The sequence below is a fragment of the Setaria viridis genome, chromosome 1 (assembly GCF_005286985.2).
Source record: "Setaria viridis chromosome 1, Setaria_viridis_v4.0, whole genome shotgun sequence".
Lineage (NCBI taxonomy): Eukaryota > Viridiplantae > Streptophyta > Magnoliopsida > Poales > Poaceae > Setaria > Setaria viridis.
The window spans coordinates 6,011,118-6,025,234 of NC_048263.2; the positions used below are offsets into that span (position 1 = coordinate 6,011,118).

The 14,117-nt window shown below is 44.4% G+C and overlaps 2 protein-coding genes and 1 long non-coding RNA gene across 4 annotated transcripts; 2 read left to right on the forward strand and 1 right to left on the reverse strand.

The window, feature by feature from the left end:
* Positions 1 to 3,298: 3,298 nt before the first annotated feature.
* On the reverse strand, positions 3,299 to 4,969 carry LOC117853195 (uncharacterized). The gene has a single exon (XM_034735575.2). It carries the CDS (start codon positions 4,928 to 4,930, stop codon positions 4,211 to 4,213), a length of 720 nt encoding a protein of 239 aa, XP_034591466.1. The 5' UTR covers positions 4,931 to 4,969; the 3' UTR covers positions 3,299 to 4,210.
* A 191-nt stretch (positions 4,970 to 5,160) lies between these two features.
* On the forward strand, positions 5,161 to 6,857 carry LOC117837677 (ribosomal RNA small subunit methyltransferase). The gene is made up of 2 exons (XM_034717411.2): positions 5,161 to 5,563; positions 5,874 to 6,857. Exons 1-2 carry the CDS (start codon positions 5,237 to 5,239, stop codon positions 6,624 to 6,626), a joined length of 1,080 nt encoding a protein of 359 aa, XP_034573302.1. The 5' UTR covers positions 5,161 to 5,236; the 3' UTR covers positions 6,627 to 6,857.
* Positions 6,858 to 10,366: 3,509 nt separating this feature from the next.
* LOC117860687 (uncharacterized) lies at positions 10,367 to 13,539 on the forward strand. 2 transcript variants are annotated; one of them, XR_004641548.2, is made up of 2 exons: positions 10,367 to 10,666; positions 12,294 to 13,539. It is a non-coding gene; the product is annotated as an uncharacterized lncRNA (long non-coding RNA). The 2 variants fall into 2 exon arrangements; XR_004641545.2 differs by having other exon boundaries at positions 13,200 to 13,539.
* Positions 13,540 to 14,117: the final 578 nt, after the last annotated feature.

Below are 14,117 nucleotides of genomic sequence, written 5' to 3' on the forward strand. Positions count from 1 at the left end.
GCGCCTACCGCCGGCAGGGTCATACTTTCAAAAAATCATAACTAATTCATATCAACTCGGATGGAGATAAACTTTATATGAAAATTGTAGATCTCGACGAGATCTACAACTTTATAGTTAAAATTTTTTGTCGATTATTTGAGCACCAATATGACATCAAATAAAAAAAAATTTAACTACAAAGTTGTAGATCTCGTCGAGATTGTCGATTATTTGAGCACCAATATGATATCAAATGAAAAAAAATTTAACTACAAAGTTGTAGATCTCATCGAGATCTACAATTTTCATATAAAGTTTATCTCCATCCGTTAGTTATGATTTTTTGGAAGTATGGTGTGGATGGGTGTCCCGTTACCGCCGGCTGGAGGTCTTACTGGGCCGGCGGAAACGCCTTGCCGCCGGTCCAGCCGACGACGGTAGATTAGTTTTGCAATTTTTTTATTCGACTATATATTTTTGCAAAATGCTAAAATAAAAAATAAAAAAGTTCGACGGGTGTGGAGAGGAGAGAGAGGGGCGGCTAGGGCTTTGGGGATATTCAGCCGAAGCCGTTCCAGGATTGTCGACTCGGGCCTCCACTGGGCCAACCCAAATATGGTACCCAGCACGGCCCAGTTTTCCTCAAAGCTTATATTATACTAGAAAGAAATTAAAGATGGAAAATTCCCGTTTTGTAATAGTCTTTTGTACAATATTATAATAGTATTTTGTACAAACTCTCTCAAAGATTATTCTAATGTATTTTGTACTATCGTTGTATGGAGGAGTATCTTAAGGAGCCCAAGTTCATTTTGTTACCGGAAGAGAATGGATCATTGGATTCTTTTTAATTGCAGCAATATTTTCGCAAGCTGATTCTATACGTAGGCGATAGAATCTAGGCAATGGTTAATAGGTGATAGATGAATGGGAAATTGTTCATGGATTTCAAATGAAAGGGAAATGCCAGCAACAACCAAAATTAAAATTTAGCTAGGCACTAGATAGCACCTGGAAGTGGACGATGCAATACAGACACTACCGGAAAATGAAAATTTGCCAAGTATTTTTTTGTTCGCCGAGTGTTTTTTCGGGCACTCAGCAACCAAGCTCTTTGCCGAGTGGCTACCTAAAAACACTCGGTAAACAAAAAACACTCGGCAGAAAAGGGGTTTGCCGAGTGTAAAAAAAACACTCGGCAAACAAGGGGGTTTGCCGAGTGTTTTTTTTACACTCGGCAAAACAATAAGTTTTTTTTCTATTTTCACCTTCAAATTTTTCCTAATCCCCACATACAACATGTGGTACTCCATGTTAAAATTTGGTATATTTTTGGATTTGTTTGCTATATTTAATTAATTAATTGCATTTCAAGGAAATTTTTGGTATAAGTCAAATTTGAACTGCAAATGATTCAAATTATAGAATAAAATGAGTAGAAAAATGATATTCATATTATTTAGCCCAACTTGAGACCTGACCTATGAAATGAAAAAAAAAATTCAAACATCTTATTCAGGAAACACGACCACGAACGTGTGGCCGAATGATTTTTAAATTATAAAAAAAGCAAGCAAAGTATGAAAATCATGAGATTTGTCATGATGTGATGATATCATACGTGGAGGCTGTGGAAAAAAATTGAGAAGATTTTGCACATTTCGTCACGTACGATGTTTACAAACCGAAACATCTCCAAAGAAGAATAGTAGCGTTGAGAAGAATTCGATAAGACTTGGAGTCAAAGTGATAGTTGAGTTTTGGTTTGACTACAAAACTTTTTGTATAGTCAATAGAGAATATATATTGTTTCATGTGAAATTTTGGTAATGGTTAGGAATTGTTGGATAATTTTAATTTTAATGTATTAAAGACAATTATAGTATTTTAATTCATATAAATTGGATTTGACTATAACCGCATAAAATTATAAAATAATATGAGTAAAACAATCAAATATATATTGTTAAGGTAATTTGACGAAGTATTTTCAAAATATATCGAAATAAATGGAGAAGAAAGTGTTATAAAAAAAGAAAAATGAGAAAAAAAGTTTGTCGAGTGTTTTATTTGTTGCACTCGGCAAATAGAAACTTTACCGAGTGTCCCCGTTGGGACACTCGGCGAACAAAGAAAATATCTATTAATCCCCGGCCCACTCCCCCGGCCACCCACACCGCACGCCCCTCACCTGCCCTGGCCTTTCCTCCACCCTCCGCCCCCGGTCTCCTCCGTCCTCCCCGCAGCACCCCCTTCCTGCCCCCTCCCTCATCTCCCTACCCTCCCCGCCGGCGGCCGGCCCTCCCCAGCGCACATCCTCCCCTCCCCTCTCCCTCCCCCGGCCGGATCTAGCGCCCCTCAGCTCCCCTTTCTTCCCCGGCCAGATCTGGCACCCTCCCTTCTTCCCGCTGCGGGGCGGCGGCGGCGGCGGGTCGTGGTGACCGACGGGGGCGGGTCGTGGCGGCGGATCTAGCGCCCTCCCTTTCTTCCCCGGCTGTGGGTCGTGGCTGCGGTGGGGGCGGGTCGTGGCGGCCGGCGTGGGCGGGTCGTGGTGGCGGCGGATCTGGCGCCCTCCCCTTCTTCCCCGGCCACGGGGCGGCAGGCGGGGCGGGTCAAGGCGGCAACGGGTCATGGCAGCGATGGATCTAGCGCCCTCCCCTTCTTCCCCGGTGGGTCGTGGCGGCGGCTGGGGCGGGTCGAGGCGGCGGCAGGTCATGGCGGCCGCGCGGGGGTGGGTCGTGGCGGCGGCAGATCTGGCGCCCTCCCTTCTTCCCCGGCCGCGGGGCGGCGGCGGCGGCGGGTCGAGGCAGCGGCGCCCTCCCCTTCTTCCCCGAGTACTCTACTTCCCCGGCCACGGGGCGATGGCGGGGGCGGGTCGAGGTGGCGGCGGTGCGTGGCGGCCGGCCGGTGGTGGTGGCTGGGCGATGGTTGTTTTTTTTAATTTTTCGCAAAAAATATTGCCGAGTGTTTTCTGGGCACTCGGCAAACAGTTCGCGAAGTGCTCCTGGCACTCGGCAATTTTCCTGTGTCCCGTAGTGAGACGTTGCAGTTGCCCGTGCCACTTGCAAAGGATCTGTTGGAGTCATATGCCGAAATGACCAAGGAGGTTTCATTGCTGCAAGTGCTTTGGTATTACCCAATATAATTGAACCAGAAACTTTGGACGCAATGGCGTGTCGCGGTGTGCAGGAGCATTAGCTCTTGCTGAAGATTGTGGTATGAGGAAAATTACAGTGGCTTCGGATTGTCTAAGTGTCATTAAGAACATTAAGAAAATGACCAGACGTTCTTATATGATGATTCTTCAGGGCATACATGTAAGGCCTAAATCTTTTGATTGTGTGCGATTTGCACATGAAAGTAGGTAATCCAGTTGGGAGGCTCATTATCTTGCTAAAGCATGTGCTTGTACTCTTGGACCTGGCCGTCATTTTGGCTTGGTTCTCCTCCTGTATTCTTGGATGTGAACGTTTCGAGTCATAATCAATAAAACTCCTACCTTCCTCTCATCATCATCAGAAGAAGAAAATGGCTCGTGTAGCTGCTGTCAGTCAGATGACTACCATCACCGTGCTTTGTATCTCAGCTAGACTGTGAGGCGATGGTGTGAGGCGTGTTGGAACTGAGGCTCTCTCGATCACACACCAGCTCTCACACTACCAGCGCTTGCACGTTATTTGGTTCTGGATGAGAAACGCAATGACACACACAAAAGTTGCAGCACTGCACACCGGTGCCTTTTCTTTGTTTTCTTCACTTCACCACACACCCGAACTGATTACATAGCCAGCTATTTGAAGACACACGCACACAAGCTAGCTAGTGGCCCTGGCTCATACGGTCTACACGTCTTGCCGTAAGAACCGGGCAACCCACAAGCTAATCACCATTAATACACCTACATGCAAGATAAGCACACGGTTTGACCGCACGACTCGACCAGCACCCATCTCCCTGGATTACATGCAAGCCACTTCCACCTGCATGTCGCTAACTAACCCAAGCATGCAGATCACCACTACTCACGCCAAGGCTCATCCTCCACTTGACTCGGCAAGCCAAAGCGCACTCCTGCATGCAAGCACCTACATGCAAATCATAGCCTACACTAATCTAACTAATTCACGCACACACCACTGACAACTCACACAAATAGTAAACAACAAGATTAAGTCTAACAATCACCCTCTAATCTTGTTGGCTTTATTTTGCACCTCCACGTTGGGCTTCACAGTAGCGTGGGCTCATCGTTAGCATCTGCCATAGCAAGTTGCGCCACACCCTTCAGCACTTTCTTCTCCACAGGACACTCATCGGCGAAGTGTCCGAACTCACCACACTTGCGGCAGTTGATCTTAGACTTGTCGAACTTGCCACGGTACTTCTTCTCACCGGTCTTGTTGCCGTTGCTACTGGAGCAATTGTTGCTCATTTTCTCTTGAGCGACCTTGGCCTCCCACTCCGCACGCGTGAGCCGTGGCTCAGCACATGCAGCCAACAGCTGCTGCTCCACCTCCTTATCATGCCACTGCCCTTTTGAGGACTCCTCGAATGCCCTCAAGCGCCCAATCGTCTCCGTCACCGACATCTCCTCCACATCCCCCCATTGCTCAATGGTGCTGATGAGGGGTCCGAACTTATCGAGGACAGAATGCAGGAGCTTCTCGACGACTGTGATCTCCTCCACTTTCGTGCCGAGAGAGCGAATCTCGTTCACGATTGTGGTGACCTTCAAAGCAAAATCATTAATTTTTTCGGAATCGCCCATGTACATACCAGCAAGCTCCCTCTTGAGGGTTTGTACTCGGGCCTTCTTGACGCGCTCTTCACCGACGTGCATCTCCTCGAGAGCTTTCCACGCCTTCTTTGCCGTCTCCTCCTCAGAAATGGCCATTACCACGACCTCCGGCACAGCTTGGACAATGGCGGCGAGAGCCATTTGATCCATCTTCTCGTCAACCGGACTTTTACTCTCCCCAGCCGCCCACACTTGACTCACGCCTAGTATAATAGTCCACTCGGGCCTCCATCTTTAATTTCTTTCTAGTATAATATAAGCTTTGAACAAAACTGGGCCGTGCTGGGTACCATATTTGGGTTGGCCCAGTGGAGGCCCGAGTCGACAATCCTGGAACGGCTTCGGCTGAATATCCCCAAAGCCCTAGCCGCCCCTCTCTCCCCTCTCCACACCCGTCGCTCCTCACCGTCCTGTTCTTCCAGCGGCGGCGCGAGGGGCGAATCCGAACCCACCTCCATGGCTGGGGGCAAGATCCAGAAGAAGCGCCACGGCGCGGCGGGGGGCGCTGGAGGAGGGGGCGGCCGGCTGCAGGGCGGGATCCCGTTCGAGAAGTCCAAGGGGCAGCACATCCTGCGGAACCCCGCGCTGGTGGACTCCATCGTCGCCAAGGCCGGGCTCAAGCCCACCGACACCGTACTCGAGATCGGGCCGGGCACGGGAAACCTCACCAAGCGCCTCCTCGAGGCGGGGGTCAAGGCCGTCGTCGCCGTCGAGCTCGACCCGCGCATGGTGCTCGAGCTCAACCGCCGGTTCCAGGGGCACCCGCTCTCCTCGCGCCTCAAGGTACCATTCTTTTCCCAGCGCTTGGTTCCCTTGAATATTGAATGGATTATATTTCTCCTTGCTGCTCGCAAGATTCCAGTTGTACCCGATTTGTGATGAGTTATGGTTAGTTCCTAGGTTCTATAGCGTGAATTCTCTCTGAGGGCCAACTGGATTGTGATGGCAAATTGAACAACAATAACTGTTGGGCTTTAACCCAATTAGCTATATGTATTTCTTATCTTGTTTTGCATTCTCTCGCACAGTAGTTTTGATATGAACATATATAGAATCCTAAATTCCTGATACAATAAATTGACTCATGATGCAGGTTATCCAAGGAGATGTCCTCAAATGTGATCTCCCGTACTTTGATATATGTGTGGCAAACATCCCGTACCAGATCTCATCTCCCCTGACGTTCAAGCTTCTGTCACACCGTCCAATCTTTAGGTGTGCTGTGATCATGTTTCAACGGGAATTTGCCATGAGACTTGTGGCGCAGCCTGGGGACAGTCTCTACTGTCGTCTCTCCGTGAACGTGCAGCTCTTGTCTCGAGTGTCACATCTTCTGAAGGTTGGAAGGAACAACTTCAGGCCTCCACCCAAGGTTGATTCATCAGTTGTGCGTATCGAGCCCAGGAAGCCCCTCCCTCCTGTCAGCTTCAAGGAGTGGGATGGGCTTGTGAGGATTTGTTTCAACAGGAAGAACAAGACCTTGGGCTCCATCTTCAAGCAGAAACGTGTCCTTGAGTTGCTAGAGAAGAACTACAAGACCATGCAGTCTCTCCAACTTACTCAAGATGCAGAGATGGGCGAGGAGAAGATGTCTGCAGACGACGTTGCATTGCTAGCTAATATGGTTGAAGATCTGAGCATGGAGACTGGCGATGAGAAGGAAGATGATGAGATGGAAATGGATGATGCAGACATGGTGGGAGGTGGTGCTGCAAGCTTTAAAGAAAAGATCATGGGTATATTGCAACAGGGTGATTTTGCAGAAAAGAGAGGCTCCAAGCTGAGTCAAGTTGATTTCTTATACTTGCTGTCTCTCTTCAACAAAGCTGGTATACATTTCTCGTGATTGATCCGCTAATGGGTCATTTACCATGAATATTCTGTTTATTTTTGTCAGTTAAGTTGTATAAGCTTTTTAAGACTTTTATAAGCTTGTGCTAAGAGAAATTTTGGATAGGCTCCTCCTAGTTGGGTTGCTTGGGTAAATCCTTTTGAGATATAGTTTGAAAGGGTTGTAAGGAAGGAAATTATATTCAGTGTTGCTTATGCATGTTAACTGAAGTACCGATTTGCCACACATGACAAGTGTCATTGATTCACAACAGCAGGAACAACAAAGCTTTCGGATCCACGTGAGCGCATCACACCCTAGTCATGGCGACCTGCTTGTACTCAATTTCCTAAAAAAAATTATTAAAACAGTGGGATCCCTGTTCATGCAAAAACTTACGACCATGCAGATGTACGTGTCGGCCACCTTAACTCCACGTGCATTACAGCTTTTCTAACTGTTACAATTCAATCGTAGCATGGAGCAACCGGAGTTGCAAACAAGCATATTGGAAACCAAACTAGGATAAGAATAAGAAATCTACCTAGGTACAAAACGTCAGGACCTGCTCGTGACAATCTGCTAAAGACTACTGAAATCAACCTTAGCAATACAGGATTACAGGTGCAGTGCCAGACCCTTGTAATGAGCTCAACCTTCCCTTGCGCCATGCTCTGGCATTCACTCTCCCACCTGTCCTAGAACTGTCTGATAGGGCCTGAAGTGCTGACTAAATGCTAAACCATGCTCACATTGGCAAATGAGCTGCGGGAATCTTGTGAAGCCCTGCATGCAACTCACAAAGCAGGCCATCAGGGCATCATGCTGCAATGCTGAGGGTGCCAGGCTCTGTACCATGCACCCTGAAGCGATAGATGCATGTAAGTTCTGAGTTCCCGTGGTTTGAGGAGAATTCAAACCGAACCATGTTGACAGCTTGTGGATTGACGCTTCTCTCTAGTTGGAAGGTCTGGGCATTGCTGTTGTCAAGGTTATAGGAGAACTCCCCTAAAGTAGTCATCACATTTGAATCCTTGTCTGAATCCTCTTGTGATACTTGGTACTGTCCACGGACCTGGAAATCCTTTGGAGCACTAGATCTATCGTAGGCCACACTCTGCACACACAAGTCATGATATCCATGAGTTAGTACATAGAACTTGGAGATGATGACTGAATACCTAGCCCTGACTCGTGGCATATTATGATATATATAATATCAATAATTTCTTAGTATGAACTATGAAGAACTTGGAGACAATGACTGAATATAGAAAATAACATCCACCTAGCCCTGAGCCATGGAATGATGTATAAAATCAATAATTTCTTTTATGATAACTCACTTGACCATGTAAACACACTCCCAAGTTGAGTTAGACTTGGCAGTTTAAAATTGGATTCATATGTGATGGTAGGGATTGGTATGTTGGTGTACATAAGGATTGTGGTAGGGATTGGTATGTGAGTGTACATAAGGATTGTGGCAACTCCGATTACCAAATTCAGGTTTAGTAATAATAAAATTCCCTCAAAAGATAATAAAATAACAATGTTTTGAACAATTAATAATATTGTACCACCTCCATTCAAAGTTGACATTTTCGACAAGATTATTGACTAGCATTTATGTCACAATTGTTGTCTGAACGTCTCAGCAAAATGTAATAGCAACAACAAGTCAACCTCACCTAAGATTAACCTGGACGAGGATGACGAGGACACTTTAGACACTCAACTAAGTTACTGTTTTGTTGAGGATATGCTTGAGGAAGTCTATGATCACATTTGTAGTGATTTAGTTGCGACACCTCGAAGGAAAAAAATCCAATTCTAGGAAAAATGAACAAAGGGGGATCAGCTTCCAAAAAACCAATAACACCATCTAAGCTAAGTTTTAAATGAAAGGGATCTTCTGGAATATCGGAGGTCCTGGGGACTTGGCTAAACATGGGTATTTGGAAAATATGGTTAAAGAGGAGCAAATTGATTTTATAGCCCTCGTGGAAATGAGTTGGGATCATTTCCCAGATGGGACCCTAAAAAAATTATGTGGTGGCAAAGAATATATTTGGCACTGCATGGCACCACATGGGCGATCTGGGGGAATTCTCCTCGGCATTAATCTCCTGGTGTTTGACATTGGGGCCATAGATGAGGTTGATTTTTATGTGAAATTCACACTTCGCAATAAAAATGATGGCTTCAAATGGGCTTTGTTTGCAGTTTATGGACCTGCACAACAGCATGATAAAGATAAATTTTTAACAGAGATGGCCCATTTGTGTAGTAAAGAATTGCTACCTTACATTATTGGTGGAGATTTTAACATTATGCGTCGTCCAGAAGATAAAAATAAGGACAACTTTGATGCAAAATGGCTTGATCTTTATAACATGGTCATTCAATCGTTAAATCTCAGGGAAATAGATATGTCTTGTCGTCATTATACTTGGGCGAGTAGTGGGGATGACCCAACCTTCAAGAAACTAGATAGTGTTAGTCAGTACTGAGTGGGAGCAAAAACTCCCTCTCCAACTGTTCAGGCAAAAGATAGGAGTAATTCGAACCATACACCGTTATTACTAAACACAGGTGCCTCTTCTCATAACAGGCCTCCAACACTGTTCAAATTCGAACGTGGCTGGCTGGTAAGGGATGGTTTTTACAATCTAGTTGCTTATAAATGGCAAGGGGAAACCAGAGGTGCTACTGCCATGGAAAAATGGCAAAAAAAAAATACGGTCTCTCCGACAATTCCTGAGAGGCTAGGCAAAAAATATATCAGGCCATAATAAAAGGGCAAAAGATTTTAGTCTCGATGATTGATGCCCTTGATAAAAAGGCAAAAGTCAACATGCTCTCGGACTAAGAGCTAAATTTAAAACACTATCTCAATGAACGATTAATTCGGTTGTTGAGAGAAGAAGAGATAAATTGGTACGAGAGAGCCAAGACCAAAGACCTTTTGGAAGGGGATGATAATACCCAATGTTTTCATTTGGTTGCTAATGGTAAACATAGAAAACAACACATCTTCAAATTAGAGCAAGAAGTGGAGTTATTGTTGGTGATGCTGAATTAAAAGCGTATATCACAAATTATTATAAGGGTCTTTTTGGACCACCAGAAGAAAATAATTTTAGCCTGATGGAACGTCATAATCAAGACATACCTCAGGTATCAGAGGAGGAAAATAACCTCCTCACGGCACCTTTCACGGAGAAGGAAGTAAAGGAGGCGGTGTTCCGATGGAACATAATAAATCTCCCAGCCCTGATGGTTTCCCTATAGAGTTTTACCAAGTATTCTGGGAAATTATAAAATCGAACTTGATGGCACTTTTCAAAGATTTTTTTGAAGGGTGTGTCCCGTTACATAGTCTCAATTTTGGAGTAATCACACTACTTCCAAAGACAACTGAGGCAACAAAAATACAACAATATAGACCCATATGCTTGCTTAATGTAAGCTTTAAAAGTTTTTACTAAGGTTGCTACCAATAGACTCATGGGAGTGGCTAGCAAAGTGGTCAGACCTTCTCAAACAGCATTCATGCCTGGAAGAAATATTATGGAAGGTGTTGTGATTTTACATGAAACCATTCATGAATTACATTCAAAGAAATTTAATGGAGTGATACTCAGAATTGATTTCGAGAAGGTCTATGATAAAGTAAAATGGTTTTTTTCTTCAGCAAACTTTAAGAATTAGGGCCCGTTCGGTTATCCCGCAATGAGGCCCGGAACAGCCCGTTCCACCTGTATTATTTCCAGCCGGATTGGAAACCAGCCCGCAACGAAAAGCCCGTTCGGGTTGGACCGGCCCGGGAACGAAACATGCTAGGAACGGCCATTTCCTCACCTCCACGGCCCGGAAGACATCCCGACCTCATCCCTCCCGGAACGGATCCTGGCAAGGCGATGACGCGAGGCGGAGCTGGCGGCGCCGCGAGGTGGCGGCACGGCACATCCCCGACGGCCACGACTGCGACAGTGACGGCGACGACAACCGCATCCCGTTTGACGTCCACGCTCTCCGTCCCCTTCTTGCCGGTAAGCCGTGCCTCCTCTCCCGCCCTCACGTTTCTTATTCTGGTCTCTTGATTTGGAGCAGCCGCCGACGGCAGCTGCGTCCGTGCGAGTTAACTGGCGAGGGGGGAGGGTGATGAGGAGACCTGCGCCTCGGGCGCCATGTGGGCGGAGGAGAGGGGAGAGGGGAGGGAGTTGGGAGTGGGGGTTTCTTTCTCTAGGGGAGGCGCCCCCTTTGCTTTGCTATGCTTTGGTAAATCACAATGCTACTCTGTGGATTCCTATTGCTTATTGCTGGGGAAGCTTTTGATTTTGATGGTGGCTTGGGCTTGGATTGGAACACGATGACTGTGTGTGTAGTGGCTGCCGCGTGCTGTGATTCTCTGAACCTGATAGCACAGGCCCTGGTGTGTGTGTGTAGATTTTCTTGTAGAAGTTTTGCTTTAGAAATCGAAATTAGCATCAGTATAGTTATGGTTTTCAATTTGTATGACAACCACTGGTAGGAACCCGTAGGACATGCATTTTGCTTTCAAGCCAACAAATACTTCTATGCTCTTGCTCTTGATGGTCAATATACAAAACTGTTGCAGTACGTAGCAAGCTATTCTTAAGTTTTTGGTGGTAGAGTCTGTCAAGCTGTATCCTTAACTTCAGCTGATGTTCAGTTGTATTTTGCTAGACATGATAGTGACATATTGCTAACACTGTCTGATACTTTGTCGTATTCAATGGAATCAATCACCATAAACTGCGAAGATTGTAACATCTGTTTTTCTGAAAACTGGACTGCAGTTCGTATTTTGGCTGTATCTTCTAGTTTCTTTTTTATGAGACGACCAAAGTGGTGTCAGATAACGTGACTGTATGTTTCTTGGTTTTCACATGTGAGATTTTGTACGTTTCTTAGTTTTCATACAAGATGTTTCTTGGTGTCTGAACCTATCTGATTACACTCCGTACTTCGCAATTGTCAGTATACTGTATATGAAAATTTTGCATCTTAGAACACATGCCTAGCATCTTAACTGTTAAGTTTAGAAAATTCAGTTTTGACACTTTGATTCACTGCCCAGAGACTTCAGTTATTTTTTGTTTGTCCTGTACCATAGGTTCTTTGTAATTTGGTCCTCCATGACACTTTGTTCTTGGCTGACCATTCCAATATGCTTTCGTAGTGGACTCTCCAGCCCTCAATCAAATTTTGTATGTTTCTTGTTTCTGTTAGCACTCCCCTTTTTTTACACTTCAGATATGGATTAAGTTGAGTTACTCAACATCAAATTGTGATGCTCTACCTTGTTCAGAAACAAATGTTTCTTTCTGTATGTTTCATGCGTCTGTTAGCACTTTTCTTTTTTTACGCTTCAGATATGAGTTCAGTTGAGTTAACATCAACTTGTGATGCTGTGCTTCATTCAAAATAGATGTTTGTTAAGATTTCACACGTCTGTTGCTCTTCTCTTTTTTTACACTTAAGATATGAATTCAGTCAAGTTAAAGTGTTAAAACATGACATTTTTTTTATTGCCAATTCTTGTGCATAAAAACTGACATTTTTTTATTGCCAATTCTTGTGCATAAAAACTGACATTTTTTTTCGTCGTCACAATTCCACGTCTGGAACACTTACATTTCCATTGAGTTGAAGGGCTTCGCCGGTTTACCTCCTGCAAGTAATTGATTACTTCTACAAGTTTGGATTAACAAGACTCTCTCCTAGATGCTACTATATGTTACCAGATGCTGAGTCATGTCATGGTTCCTGTCAGTGATGGAATGGTTCATTTGATTAAAAATGTTTGGTATGCAACAACGCGTACCTGAGAAATTCACGATGTTTCCTATGTTGGTAGTTATTCATGTTTTTCTCACTTGATTAAAAATTGTGTATGGCTGAAGTTGTTTTCTCATAAAGTTTCAGTGAACAATGTCCTGCAGCAAATATTTATCTGAACAACGTGAATTGAACATTGTAGTTTATGGTGACATTGTGTATGGCTGAAGTTTTGAACTGAAGTGACAGGATCCAATCCTTTGCTGCCGAACGCATGATAATTGCTTGCTTAGAAGCATTCCTGATGGGTTAATTCCACGCCGGGAATGAGTGAAAGGGCCGGATCCACTGATTATATATGAATTAATTAAATTAATTCAACTGGAGGTTGATAGTTTATTTGTTGGGGAAGAGTCGATCCTTCTCATTTCAGGATTGATCATCTTGAGTTCTCTGTTGAGAATCCTGGCCTGGAACCGTTCCTGGTCTGGAACCATTCCTTTGCTGCCGAACGAGGCCTTAAGGGGTTTAACCAAAAATGGTGCAGATGGATTGAAAATTTTGTTTCAGGAGGGAGTGTGGGCATCAAAGTTAATGATGACATTGGGCACTACTTCTAAAAAAAAAGTCTTAGACAAGGAGATCCTATATCACCAATATTATTTAATATTGTGGCAGACATGCTCTCTATTTTGATTAAGAGAGCAAAGGAAGATGGCCAAATTAGAGGGGTCATTCCTCATTTGGTGGATGATGGGTTATCTATTCTGCAATATGCAGATGATACAATCATATTCTTGGATCATGACTTGGAGCAAGCTAAAAATACGAAGGGTGGTGCAAGGTGCAACAGCTACGGCATAACTGTCAAACATGTTGTTCGATGGTGGCGCTATCCAGCGATCGATGGTTGTTTTTCGGCTGTGTCGTGCTTTGTCATTGAATTGTTAGTGAGTTGTGTTTCTCTCCTCTCTGTGTTGTACCCTGGTGTTGTATCCTTATGCTCATGTTCTTCTGGGTGTTCAATGGCCCAACGCTTGTAAGGTGCTTTGCACCAAAACCATCACCGGCTAGCCCGGCATCTGTGGTTTAATGAAATTCAGGTGGGACTTTTCATCCACTGGTGACTTCTCAAAGAAAATTTTACCAATATGGCAATGGCAAAGTCCCTACAAGCGCACGATTCTGTTATTGACATTGAGGAGATTACTGATGCAACCTATGGCAGTGGCAAACTAGAGAAAAAGTCAAGTAAAAGAGCGACTACAATGGATGATGTAAACCTGATGGAGAAGGCAATGAATTTGGTGGCTAAGAAAAATTCTTTGGAACCAGGTAATTGCTTATCGTTCCCATCTATCTCAGATTCTAATATTATTTCTAGAATTACCAACCTAGATGTTTCTATGGGTAGAGATAATAGTATTATATCTTCTGTTACCTCTCTTAAAAATATAGAAATTGATAGGTATAAGTGTCGGTTAAATATGGTGCTTGTAACAATAGGTCGCCCTCTCCAAAAAATAACCTGGATGAGGAAGAAAAAGATCCTTTAGATGCACAACTCAGCCACATTTATGGGGATTTTGATGAGACTGCACGAGGAGGGTCTAGACCATACTTGCAGTGATCTAGTTGCTACACCTTGTAAGAAAAAAAATCTAATTCTAGCAAAAAGAATAAGTTGGGCTTGACACC